The 12,471-nt window shown below is 44.6% G+C and overlaps 1 protein-coding gene, 1 long non-coding RNA gene and 1 pseudogene across 4 annotated transcripts; 1 reads left to right on the forward strand and 2 right to left on the reverse strand.

The window, feature by feature from the left end:
- Positions 1-3,605: 3,605 nt before the first annotated feature.
- On the reverse strand, positions 3,606-5,886 carry LOC136533750 (uncharacterized). Of its 2 annotated transcripts, none has more exons than XR_010778550.1 (4): positions 5,671-5,886; positions 4,962-5,027; positions 4,712-4,784; positions 3,606-4,617 (listed from the first exon to the last, which is right to left on the reverse strand). It is a non-coding gene; the product is annotated as an uncharacterized lncRNA (long non-coding RNA). The 2 variants fall into 2 exon arrangements; XR_010778548.1 differs by having other exon boundaries at positions 4,962-5,035.
- Positions 5,887-5,943: 57 nt separating this feature from the next.
- LOC136533748 (uncharacterized) lies at positions 5,944-8,690 on the forward strand (annotated as a pseudogene).
- A 2,048-nt stretch (positions 8,691-10,738) lies between these two features.
- On the reverse strand, positions 10,739-12,032 carry LOC136533749 (probable aquaporin PIP2-7). 2 transcript variants are annotated; one of them, XM_066526289.1, is made up of 4 exons: positions 11,693-12,032; positions 11,305-11,603; positions 11,080-11,220; positions 10,746-10,942 (listed from the first exon to the last, which is right to left on the reverse strand). In XM_066526289.1, exons 1-4 carry the CDS (start codon positions 11,991-11,993, stop codon positions 10,850-10,852), a joined length of 834 nt encoding a protein of 277 aa, XP_066382386.1. In that variant the 5' UTR covers positions 11,994-12,032; the 3' UTR covers positions 10,746-10,849. The 2 variants fall into 2 exon arrangements, with proteins under 2 accessions (XP_066382385.1, XP_066382386.1); XM_066526288.1 differs by having other exon boundaries at positions 10,739-10,942; positions 11,080-11,603.
- Between the last annotated feature and the right edge of the window lie 439 nt (positions 12,033-12,471).

Genomic DNA, 12,471 nt, shown 5'->3' on the forward strand with positions numbered 1-12,471 from the left:
TGATGCAGACCAACATCTCCACTGTCTCTAAGCCCAATCGCTGTCGCCGCTCCTCAATGATCCTGCCAGTAAGACTAAAGCAAGACTCCGAAGAAGTAGTTGAGACAGGAACTAACATAATATCTTTAGCCATGGTAGAGAGAACTAGATAGGTTAGTTTATGCTCATGCCATCAATTAAGGATATCAAAGTCATCATCATAGGCCACAACATTGCCACTGTCAAGGTAAACAGTGAGCTTAGAAAGACCAAGAGTCACTACAGTAGATGATGAACCAGTGATAGTTGAAGGACCAGAAGCACATGATCCTCCAAAAATTTTGCCCCATGCCTACTTTCTCTTACCTGTCAGTCCAGATGGATGTATGGTCCTGGCTGGCCTGGCTACACCAAACTTGGATTCATACTTGTCATACAGATTATGCAGCTTAGTTTTAACCTCAGCAAAATTTGCATTGTAACTCATATTGTTACACTGAGCAAGTAGTTCAAGAACATTATGCAAACCTCTCATCTTAGCCCTAGGGTCTACAAACAAATGCAAATGCATATAACAGTGGTATAGACTTTCAGTACTTGAGAAATTTAGCCTTCATTGGCATAACAATAGCACTAAGATTACTATCATGTTCATAGTCATGTAGATGGCTAGCAATCTCAAGTATGTGATGCAGTACCAAAGGACTAGTGGGGTAATAAACACCAGACAAGAACAACAGTTGAATCATAGAACAATTCAAGGAACTCCAATACCTTTTCAGCAACAAACCAATGCTACCGAACAAGAGCGCAGCAGCATCTCCCATGTCGTCGACGTCATCAGGGAGCTACCCTAACTCGATGAGCTCTTCGTTGATGGTTCTAGGGTAGTGGTCATCTTTGCCATCCATGGCCACCCCAACCTCGTTTTCTTCCCCTCTCGGCATCGTACCTCAACGGCTCGTGCGGCACCAGCATGACGCACCAGGCATCGGCCGACGACCTGCGAACAAAGAATAGAGAGATCTAGGATTAGGGTTCATGTGAAGATAGAGAAATTAGGGTTAGGGTTCATGTGAAGACAGATAGATCTAGGGTTCGTGGCGAACCTACACAGCTGGAGCCTGCCGCCGGAGAGGCAGAGATGAAGACGCGGCGTCAGGAGCACAACCCCAATGGACGGTGAGCGACGAGATCAACCGGTGGAGGACAATGACCGATTAGAGAGAGGCCAGGACGAAGAAGAGAGTATGAGAGGAGGAAGACGAGAGGAGATCTGCAAGATCTGGCGGTGGAGACGTCATCGGAGACGGGCAGGATGACGTCAGTTACAGGCGGGCGGCAGTGAGGGCGAGAGAGGCGAGAGCGAGTCATCGAGAGAGGCGAGAGCGACTTGGCCCGGCGGGTGGGGAATGGGGATTAGGGTTTGTGGAGGGGAGCGGCCGCGGTGGGGGGGCTTATATTGCCTCCCCTAGAAACCTGGCCTGGCCGTGCCTACCGTTAGAAAATGGGTCGGGCTTGGGCCGGGCCGGGCTTGGGCCAAGCCAAAAAAATGGGCTTCGGCCCATGCCGCCGTGCCGCGGGCTGCATGCTCATCTTTAGGGTTCCCTGGTTCCGGCAGAAGCTGGTCGGGCAGCACCGTGCGGCCGTCCCAAGGTTTACAATTTCGACGAAATATCACCGAAATTTTCGAAATAATGCCTTTTTCGCTGAGGCCCGAAATTTTTTTATATCGGTCAAAAATTTTCGGTTAAATTCATCTTGAGGTCGAAAATTACACCAAACCCTACTAAAGTGGTCCTCCATATCTTCTAGTCTTATCAAAGCCCTAAATTTCATCAAATTTATTTAATTTTCTCACTCACACATTCGATGACAATAGCATATGCAGCTCGCCCACCGTCAGCCTGCTGTATTACCGCAGTGATATATTGTGTTATTTTGTCGATGTTATATAAATTTGTGATGGACGATGGATTAGAGAGTTTTTCTAGTGAATTGATGCTAAATTTTTTAAAAAATCAATTTAAATTTATTTAAATTTGACCTGATATTTCTGAAATTTCATATTTATCGCCTGGGACTGAAATTTTTTTCCTACCAGTAAAAAAAACTTGGGCCGTCCAGCTGGGCCTGCTCAAGCACCGGGCACGTGATGTTGCACTACAAGTGGAATACCCCTTTAGCAACGCATACATGTATTGGTACAAGCCCACATACCGTTGGTAGGACCTATACCAACGCATATTGTATGTGTTGCTATAAATGGCGTTACAAGAGTATTGGAACGCTTACACATGTGTTGGTAAGATGTGTGAATAAGCGTTGCAAAGTAGCAACACATACACCTACGCCTCGCCAACACATATATGCGTTGTAACTTGCATGTTCAAATCTGCTTTTGCTTTTTTAAAATTAGATGTGGATGTGAAATATAATTTTTTTATGTGAAGATGGCTTGGGTAATATCATAATATCGTATCATCACATCTCTCAACCATAGACACAAGCATCAAGTGTTTAAAGAAATCAAGATACTATTATTTCATTAAATAAAGGACTCAGTATGTACAAGGAAGAAAATGACAGAATATATACCATGGATTCCATAATACAATGTTTTAGCCTAAAAATAAGAAACTTTTCACGACAGCTGAAATAGTAAACTACTTCTTCTCCTGAAATCATGTCACTTCATTCTTCAATCATCCCAGCATCCAGATTCAGAGTACCATGTGTTTGTCCTGCGTGAAAATATATAATGTATAAGTACATATTTATTATTCAATGAAGATATAATGTATAAGTACTAACGAGAAGACAATTTATTCACGTTGGAACACATTTCAGTCATTCAGAGAAATAGTACACTGTTCGTGCTAACGCTACGGCTTCATTTCAAGGATGTACATGAAAACAACCAAACAACGATTTTTTTTTCAGAGTTCAACTTTCACACAATTGTATATGACCATGTATATACAATCCGAGAAACACTTACACGTAACAAAGGCATAATAAAGTTATTTCTCGCATTAACCATATAATTTACAATCTGTCTAAGTCCTTAAACATGTCTTGGAGATCTTCATGGACACTTCATGCAAACTTCATCCCAAATAATCAAAGATGTCGTACCAAGCTTCTTAAAGTAGATATATTAAAGTAACTCTATAATTCACTTTTGATAAATGAAAGAAAAATTGTATTTGATCTTTTTTAAAATTAAATAGTAGATATAGTCGTAAATATATGTGCGCAACCGCAATGGATATTTATTTGGTTGTTCCTCAGTTTCTCCCTCTCTCCCATCTTGTTTTTCTTTCTTCAGATAATTTTCGGGTATTAGAAAGCTAACTAATGAAAATTATTGGACAAAAGAAAAAAAACATTTCTTCTTAGCATAATCAACTGATTTATCAAGTAAGTTTTAAGTACTCCATCTGTTTTAAATTGTAAGTCGTTTCAGCTTTTCTAGATACATACTCCCTCCATTCCAAATTATAAGTCGCTTTGACTTTTTTGGTTCATCTATTTTGCTATGTATCTAGATATATTATTATATCTAGATGCATAACAAAATGGATGTACCAAAAAAATCAAAGTGACTTATAATTTAGAATGGAGGAAGTAGTTTTTACTATGTATATAGACATAATGTATATTTAGGTGCATAGCAAAAGCTATATATCTAAAAATTAGAACAAAACTAATTATCTCTAGCTTGTGTGTTCTATTTCATAATGACATTTTATTTTCGTAATCATGTGTTAAGTCGGTTCGTTTATTTTGTAAACTTGGTCGGGGCGTGTAGTGTGTTACTTTTGTAACACAGTGGTCTAACTCCTCTCTTTTGAGGATGAAACCGGATATTTCTTCTATTTTTTTTAAAAAAATAGGCAAAATCAAATGTGCTAAACCTCTTCATCGATCTCCTCTCTGTGGGCCTGGACTATAAGTGACCCGTTTTGCTTCCTTGTCCAGGGTGCCGCCGTTGGTATTTTATGAGAAGAAAGGGGTAGACCTTTCCATTAGCCACGCTGCAGATGCTCCACTGCTCCACTGACGTGTGGGGTCACCCGTGTTCTTGACGGAAACATGCGAGTGGGTATGTTGGCTGGTCTGTCGTCATTCCTTATTGACGCAATACCAGAACGGCATGGAGAGTTTTGGAAGTGGCGCGTCAGATGGGGCCGGGCTTGGCGTGGGTTTTTCCATTATAATGGCAATTCTGGAAATTGCCTTGATCGGAGTCACGGATCCCTCCTTCCTATTTGCCTTGATTGACTTCCATTGGTTTTTATTTTACCGTAGCCTACGGGATGTGTGAGGCGTACGTTGAAGCCTGGGTGGGGGATATCTAAATAACGTTGGCCATCGGATCAAGTTGAAGTATGTGAGAAAGGATTATGAGCCATAGATTTTAATGATATTGTAATCCTGGGTACAATTTTGTTGGTGCACAATGGTTGTAGTCTCTCAACGTGGGACTTTTTTTTGAGATCTGGTATAGTTTTGATTGGTTCCTTATAGTAGAGATATATAGTACGGATATAACTCATATCCAAATGAAATATGAATTCTTCCACATGTCGAGTTCTTCCCTTCTACATGTCCATCTACAGGTTGGTAGCAATCCTGGCATAATGGAAAATGAACATAAGGTTCATATTTTAGGGGATTGCACTATCAGAGCAATTATTTTTAACACTTACGACTGTTAATATCTTACCATTAGCAAATGGCATACATCCGTCATTTGGCATAATTGAGTTTGAGTTCCCTCCTACCTGTTAATCTGTAAACTGAAGAACTAATCTAGTCAGAACAAATAACACTCCATCTGAGAACAAACTAATAAGACTATACTTACATATTTGGTTTCGCCAATCGCCACCACAGAAATTGATAATAATAAATTACTCAACTAACTAGAGGCTCATATAATAATTGATAAAATCAGATGACGAGAAATTACTCACCTAACTACAGGATCCAGTTTGGCTTCTGCTGCTTCCACGTCGGTACTCAGCAATACAAATGAACACCTGCAGTCCTGCAAAAATGTGAGAACAATAAAATATGTTGTTCTAATCCCTTACCAAAATAAACATAACAATTCTATTATGCGCAGGGGTTCACTCCTGATGGGCCTAGAAAGCATAGCGACACACGGGTTTGGCATGCACGAACAGATCCTTAAAAGAAACAAAATAATTAATAATAATTCCTAATTCTTACTTTGTAATATGCTGCTCTGAGATCTCGTCGCTCCTGCCAGCCCTTCCCCTTCTGATGATCTTCTCAACATGTAACTAAGGCCTCGTTCGTTTCTCTCAGATCGGCCCGGAAAGAGGTCCATTCCACCCGGATTGGGTCAGCACGGAATGAATACCAGTCCAGCATGGAACAGGCGTTCGGTTAAGGCTAGCCTAGATTCCAATCTGGCCTGTTTCGACAATTCGACCCCCTCTATAGCCTGGAACCAATCCCCACCCGCAGGAACGAATCCCTCCGGAATCTGAGTCCACAAATGAAAAGTGGGTCGGATTCAAGCCTGAGCTATCGAACGAGGCCTAAATCAATTTGGACCAGAGGGAGGAACAACCAGCGGGACGGAGGGCTGTGTTGGGCAGAAGGGGAGACGTTGGCTACTTGGCTAGATGGAGGATAGATAGGAGAAGATCATACCCGAAGCCAGCAGTCCAGCACGAATCCATGTCCATCGATATCCTCGCATCCGGGGTATGATGAACCTGCAGCCAAGGACTCGATCTTGACATGGGAGCACATCCAAGAGGGGGAAGCGTAAGGTTGAATCAAGAACCCTCATGTGCGGCGTGCGGCAGGATGTGAAGGGCTGGACTAGTACCGGATCTCTACGAGATTGAGAGGAACGCCTAGATCCTAAATTAACTCAACCCGAGGAATACGAGGAGGCAGCCACGCCCCACGCCCGGGTTTATGGATGGCCGGTTACGTGATTTGCTCGTGGCCGGGGGTTACGTGATTTGCTCGGGGCCGGGGGCGGGGTCGTGGGGAGTACAACAACGCATCAAGTTTCCGTTGCAAAGAATCCGTGGGCAAAGGCTAGTTGGTGGCGTAGTGTTGGCGAGCGGCGACTGAGGTACGGCGTGGAGATCCCGGCAAAGTCGACGGCGGGGCGCTGGCAGTCTCCTCCTGTGGCTGCTGGGCTAACAGGAGCAGTGGCAGAGGCGGTGACACCACCGTTGTCATCAGCTCAGGCTCCTGCGGCTGCACCTGTTGGGTACGCTGCTAAAGCTGAAGACGACGAAGAAGACGGCGATGATCAACTCGTGGGGGCAATGGCGACGGATCATTCTGGTCCAAGAGCCTTCATTGAAACCTGCACCCTGGTCGACTACTTTCAGGCCAAGCTAGTGGAGTGGGTAAAGGCAGTTCCTGTAAACGCCAACGAGACATTTTCGATCTCTGTTATGGTACCGGAACCATACCTGACGGACGCCATCGCTCTTGTACAAGAAGCTTTGGTTTTCCCACCCTATGGGTACTTTGTGGATCACCCTGGCTACATCCGAGCTGTCTTGATCGACATCCCAGCAGTGCACCCGGATATGTTACCACTAGGACCCAATGAGGTTCTCTATTACATCCTGCGCGAGCTCAAGCTTGAGTCCCAATCCCGTTCCCTGCAGGAGCAAGGCACAGATGAAGCAGGCCAAGTGGAGGATAACAATGATCTTGATTCTGGGCAAGTTTATTGTAGAAAAATGGGTATCTACCGTGAAAAAAAGCTGATGCTTCGTTAAACCAAGGAGAATATAAAGAAAATGAAGATTGACGAAAAGGTTGACAAGATCAAGAGTGATATCCAAGATCAACATCTCAAGGACAGCGCCCACCCGCAGCAACTACTTCAGCTGGAGCTTGAACAGAAGAAGGACGTGGAGCAGCTGGACTTAGATCTACTTCTTCATCTGCTCCTCCAGTCAGCATCAGTTGCCGCTGTGTGCCAACAAGATCAAGTGAAGTACGAAGGCATGAATAAATTACCAGAGTGGGATCACAAAGTCATCGCGAAAATAGCCAGGAAGCTCAAGAAGCATATGGAAGCCGGTGAACAAGCCAAGGAACTCAAAGGGCAAATGGGAACAGAAGAAGAAGGAAACAGAGAAGTCGCAAGGCAGCAGATAGCCCCAATTTGTCTCCCTGAAGGTCAACATAAACAAATCCTGCAGGAAGTGTTCCCAAAGGCCGGCAGCAGCAAGCCCCTTCAGGCGCAGCAAAGGGACAGGCCAGCGGTCAAGCAAGCTACAAAGACGACGACATTGACTACAGTAGGCAAGGAGGAAGAGAACTTAAGGGACCTGCCAGTGCCAGAAGGAAAATTTGACAAGAGTCATGTAACATGTGAACTTGGTGTTCTTGGTCTAAACTCAAAAGCTGTTTTCAAAACTATGGTTGATCAGAAGATGGCCAAGATCAAGCAGAAGCTTAAAGAGCGGTTCAAGAGCTATGTGCTCGCGACCGAGATTAAACACCACTTGAAGCGATCTTCAAAACACTTGCGGTTTGAGAGTCCCCTTATAATCCTCAAAGTTGATGAGACGATGGATGGATCCACATGGGCCGAGACCAGAAATGCTTTGAGTCTATTAGCATGTGGCACTGATGCAAATGATCCTCACTACCACAAAGAGTACCCAGTGGGCTAAGGAATTTTGTTATCCACGGTGGGAGCCTATAGAGTATTCCCTTGCTGGCCGCTACTATAATATTGTGCCCAGGCATACAAGATACCAGAAAGATGAAGACAACAATAAACTCAAAATTACTCATAAAATCTTGGAGGAGTGTGAGCCAAATGAATTAAGTATGAAAATCTTCACTCATGCTTTGTGCGCTAACCCCAATAAGAGCAATGAAGAGTTAATGAAGCTGCATAGCACCCTGCAGGAGGTCTCCCAAAAATCCTTTGTCAGTACTGCTAAGAAAATGTTCAAGTTCTCTTACAATGATGTGCCTAAAGAATACAAGTCTTGCTTGTTGTACCTAGCTATCTTCCCCATTGGATACAAGATCAGGCGGTTAACCTTGATAGGAAGGTGGGTTGCAGAAGGGCTGATAACTAAGGAAGATTGGCCTAGCTCTGTATGTGAGGCTAACCGATGTTTTGATGTTCTCATCAACCGGCGGTGCCTTGTTTATCCAGCTGATACTGGTGCTACTGGAAAGGTCAAGAGCTGCATGGTAGGTGATCCATGTCAGCACTATTGATCGTACGACAACAGAAGGAAGCGTTGGCACCCAAGAGGAGCAAGGCCCTGCTTCAGCTGTTCGGCCCGAGAGAGTTTGAAAGCCCAGTACGAGGATGAGCGGCCCAGAGTGGCTCTGCCTGTAAGAGAGTACTTATAAGGCAAAGGAGAGGGAAACAGAGGGGTGAAGAAGATTATTGTAACTGAAATCTGAATTCCTGAACCTATTAATCATTCATCATAGAATCCTATCGCTCCTTCCTGTTAGCTTCTTCTTATTCTCCAAGTCTATGCTAACAAACTGGTATCAGACTAGCCGATCCTCTTCCTCCGTGCTCTGTTAGCCTGGATTCCTCCGCCGCCGCCGACAAACGCGACGCCCGCGTCACCGCCCTGGAGACGGTTGCTGCTGACGTGAACGCGTGGCGTCCCAAGCTCGAAGGCATCATCGACGACCTTCGGCTCAAGGTCTAGAAGGTGTCCATGCCCTACGATCGCACCGTGTTTGACACATCGTCGCAACAGCCGGGTCTCATGGTGCTTCCTGCTCCGGCGGCCGCGCACTGGTCTGCCGACATCGTCAACTCTCCCAACGGGCACCATGTCATCCAGATTACACTCATGGCCCAGCCAATTGTATGATCACCACCCATCCTCTTCCCCAGTTGCGTGTTCTGCCTCCTGCTCCGCAATACCCACCTGCACCCAATCCCCTGCCTCAACCCATACTACAACCCCTACCTCAGCCACATCTTATAACAAGGCCAGCGATCCTGTTTACTTTGTCACCCGTTTTATAGATGGGTTGCGGCCTGAATTGCGTTCAATTCTTCTTGTTCAACTCCCCAAAACCCTGGATACTGCTTGCACTTTGGCGTTATTGTCGGAAGAAGCTGGTGCTAATCGTGAAGTCTCTCATTCAAGCACTGTACAATTCTCCAAGATTGTACACGTCAAAGGCCCATACAAGGATGACCAACTTTTAGAGCTCATCGGCGACCTTTGCAACTTCATATTTAACCAGATTATACACGTCAAAGGCACCTACCATGACCAAGATTCTGACTTAGGTAGAAATCCTCAGTACCAATACCTTTGTGAGACTGAAAGGCTAGCTCTAGGCCATTGATAACCATGTGTATGAAATTTGACATTGGTCTTACCTTATGGGACAGTCTGGACTTGTGGAACAAATTAGATTTGTGAATTATGTCTGTTTAATGATGGATTGTATATATTCTTGTGAATTGGACTTGTAATGGTAGTTTATATAATGCTCTTGTGCTTGTGGTTAGATTTGAATTATATATATATATATATATATATATATATATATATATATATATATATATATATGTTCCGGTCGAATTTGAATTATAAATATGAATTTTTTTGGCGGAAAAATATACTGTAAGGTTGGTTCTAGACTGAACCACCCCTACAAACAGGTATTATAGGAGCGGCTGGTACTACAGCCGCCCCTACAAATCGATTTTGTAGAGGCGGCTGGTGTTACCAGCCACCTGTACAAATTAATTTGTAGGGGCGACTGATAACACCAGCCGGCTCTACAAATCGATTTGTAAGGAAGGTCTAGAAATCGCCCCTATAAATACATGATTTGTAGAAATTGTATGGTAGGGGCGGCTGGCCGAGCCACTCTACAAAGCCTCACCAGCCGCCCCTAACCATTCTTATAGTGGTGTTTTTTCCTTTTCTCTTATAATAAAAGATCAAAATTAAGTAAATAATAACTATAATATTACAGGTCTTTAAACCAGGGATGTTTCACTAATAAATATAAATAAATATTCTCACCACTAAGTTGTTGACGTAGTTTTGTTAGAACCTAGATCAGCCATTGGTCAACTAATCAAACCACGAACTGAAACTTTGAGCAGTTTGTTATTCAATGTGATTTCAATCTAAATAATAAATATGTCTCCAAGTTGTATATATATACCAGTGCAATTCGTGATCAGGGTTGGAACTCGATAATTTAACTCTACCAACAAATGGATATTATGATAATTAAGTTATGATATATTTATGAGTAAATATTTAAATAATAAATATGTCTCCAAGCTACACGTATACACCAGTGCAATCCGCGATGATGGCTGGACCTTGATATTTTAACTCTACCAACAAACCGATATTGTGAAAATCAAAGTTATGATATATTTGTGACTAAATATTTATGTGCCTTATAACAGAAAAAAGATCTATCATGGTAGTATTTTAATTTGATATAGACTTAATGCCGTAGGAGTGTAGGACATTGTCATATTATTGCTAACGTTATCGTATATTATGGATGTCATGATCATCATAAAATAAAATATAGTTTTAAAATTTCAAGGAAATGGTAAAATATAAATAGATATGTAACATTCTCTTCTTATTTTTATGAATATTTAATAGTTTTTCCTCCAGTTACAACACACAGGTTTATATACATGGACGACCCACGCAGTTCCCAAATAAAAAAAAATGGCACGGACAAGCGTGCATACATACTGTTCGTGTAAGGACCTCGTAGCATATATCGAAGAAGACGACAACGAATTGGGCAGGTAGAGAAATCAATTGGAGGAACTACACGCGGAGGCCGCCAATCTTGTTCAGGCAAATCAACGGCTTCGCGCGGCCTCCCCGCGCAGCACGAGCTTGTGGTACAACGCCGCCACCGTCGCCCCGATCAGCGGCCCAACCCAGAAGATCCACTGTACAGCACACGTATATATATATATATATGTCATGTCAATTCCGAATCTTCGACGACTGCTGGTAGCTGACGAATAAATAACACGGTATACTACTAGCTACGTAGTAAGAGTGTGGTTATAGAGATCTTCATTACATGGTCTTTCCATGCTGCGTGCTGGTTGTAGAGGACGGCGGCGCCGAGGCTCCTGGCCGGGTTGATGCCCGTGCCGGTGATTGGAATGGTCGCCAGGTGAACCACGAACACCGCGAACCCAATCGGCAGCGGCAGAAGCACCTGCACGCACGCACGGCCACGGATTAGCACATTGCACTTGTAGCAGGAGCAGGCGTGGAAGTCCAGGAGCCGAGGCGCTCGTACGGGGACGAAGGGGCAGTCGCACGCCGTGTGCTTGGGGTCGGTGGCGGAGAAGACGGTGTACACGAGGATGAACGTGCCGACGATCTCGGCGGCGAGGGCTCCCCCGATGGTGTAGCCGGTGGACACCTCGTTGGCGCCGCCACCGAGGGAGTTGTAGGGGTGCTTCATGATCCCCTTCACGATGCCCACGCCGCAGATGGCGCCCAGGCACTGCGCCACGATGTACAGCAGGGTGCGCACCAGCGACAGCTTCCGCCCCACGAACAGCCCGAACGTCACGGCCGGGTTGATGTGCCCACCTATATTATGATGCAAAAAAAAAAGTATATAGTACTTGCATGCCGCTCATCAATCAATTCGTCGTCTTCTTCGTCACGTGTATGCATACCTGAGATGCCGCTGGTGCAGTAGACGAGGATGAAGATGGTGGCGCCGAAGGACCAGGCGACGCCGAGGAAGCCGACACCGGTGCACGCTTCGGCCATGGACTGGTTCTTGTACCCGATGACGGTCGCGATGCTCACGTAGAGGAAGATGAGGGTGGCCATGAACTCGGCGATGAGCGCACGGTACAGGCACCACTTCTTCAGCTCGCTCGTGTCCAGCAGCAGGGCCGGCGGCGCATCCCTGTACGGCGCCTTCGCGGCGGCCTCTGCCTCCATCTTGATGGCCACGTCCGTCTCCGACATGGTTTTGGTAGTTTCTCTTAGCTTACTACCAATGCTGCTAGCCCCTACTGATAGGGTTCTTAGACGCGCGTAGGGGGTTTAAATAGGGAAGCGAAGTAGTCTGAACTCTGAAGACGGGCAGAGGAAGATATTATTTCAAGGAGATTCCTTTCCTTCCGATTCACCGTTTTCCATGAATTTACCTTTTCCTTACATTACTAGAATTTCAAAGAGGCGATGAAATTCGCATCCAAGTTGATTTTATGTATGTTGACGTGTCCCTGGAAATTACACGATTGTGCTCATGTGCGCGTGTTCCTATCCGTTTGGTTTAGTGTACGTGCAGCACGTTGAGCTTGTGGTGTCCCAGCAGTTGCAAAACCAACAAGAGTTTCTACACAGGTTAAAATCTTATGGGATATTGTATGACAAGTTCGCGAATAGCATTCAACATCTAAGGCTAATCAAAATTGCTTATCTTTGCACTCTCTCTATTAAT

The sequence above is a fragment of the Miscanthus floridulus genome, unplaced genomic scaffold (assembly GCF_019320115.1).
Source record: "Miscanthus floridulus cultivar M001 unplaced genomic scaffold, ASM1932011v1 os_1164, whole genome shotgun sequence".
NCBI lineage: Eukaryota > Viridiplantae > Streptophyta > Magnoliopsida > Poales > Poaceae > Miscanthus > Miscanthus floridulus.

Coding starts and splice junctions, on each gene's coding strand:
- LOC136533749 (XM_066526288.1), bottom strand. CDS start 11,993: ATGTCGGAGACGGACGTGGCCATCAAGATGGAGGCAGAGGCCGCCGCG. Junction 11,604..11,692: donor CTGCACCAGCGGCATCTCAG/GTATGCATACAC, acceptor ATCATAATATAG/GTGGGCACATCAACCCGGCC. Junction 10,943..11,079: donor ACGCAGCATGGAAAGACCAT/GTAATGAAGATC, acceptor TGTGCTGTACAG/TGGATCTTCTGGGTTGGGCC.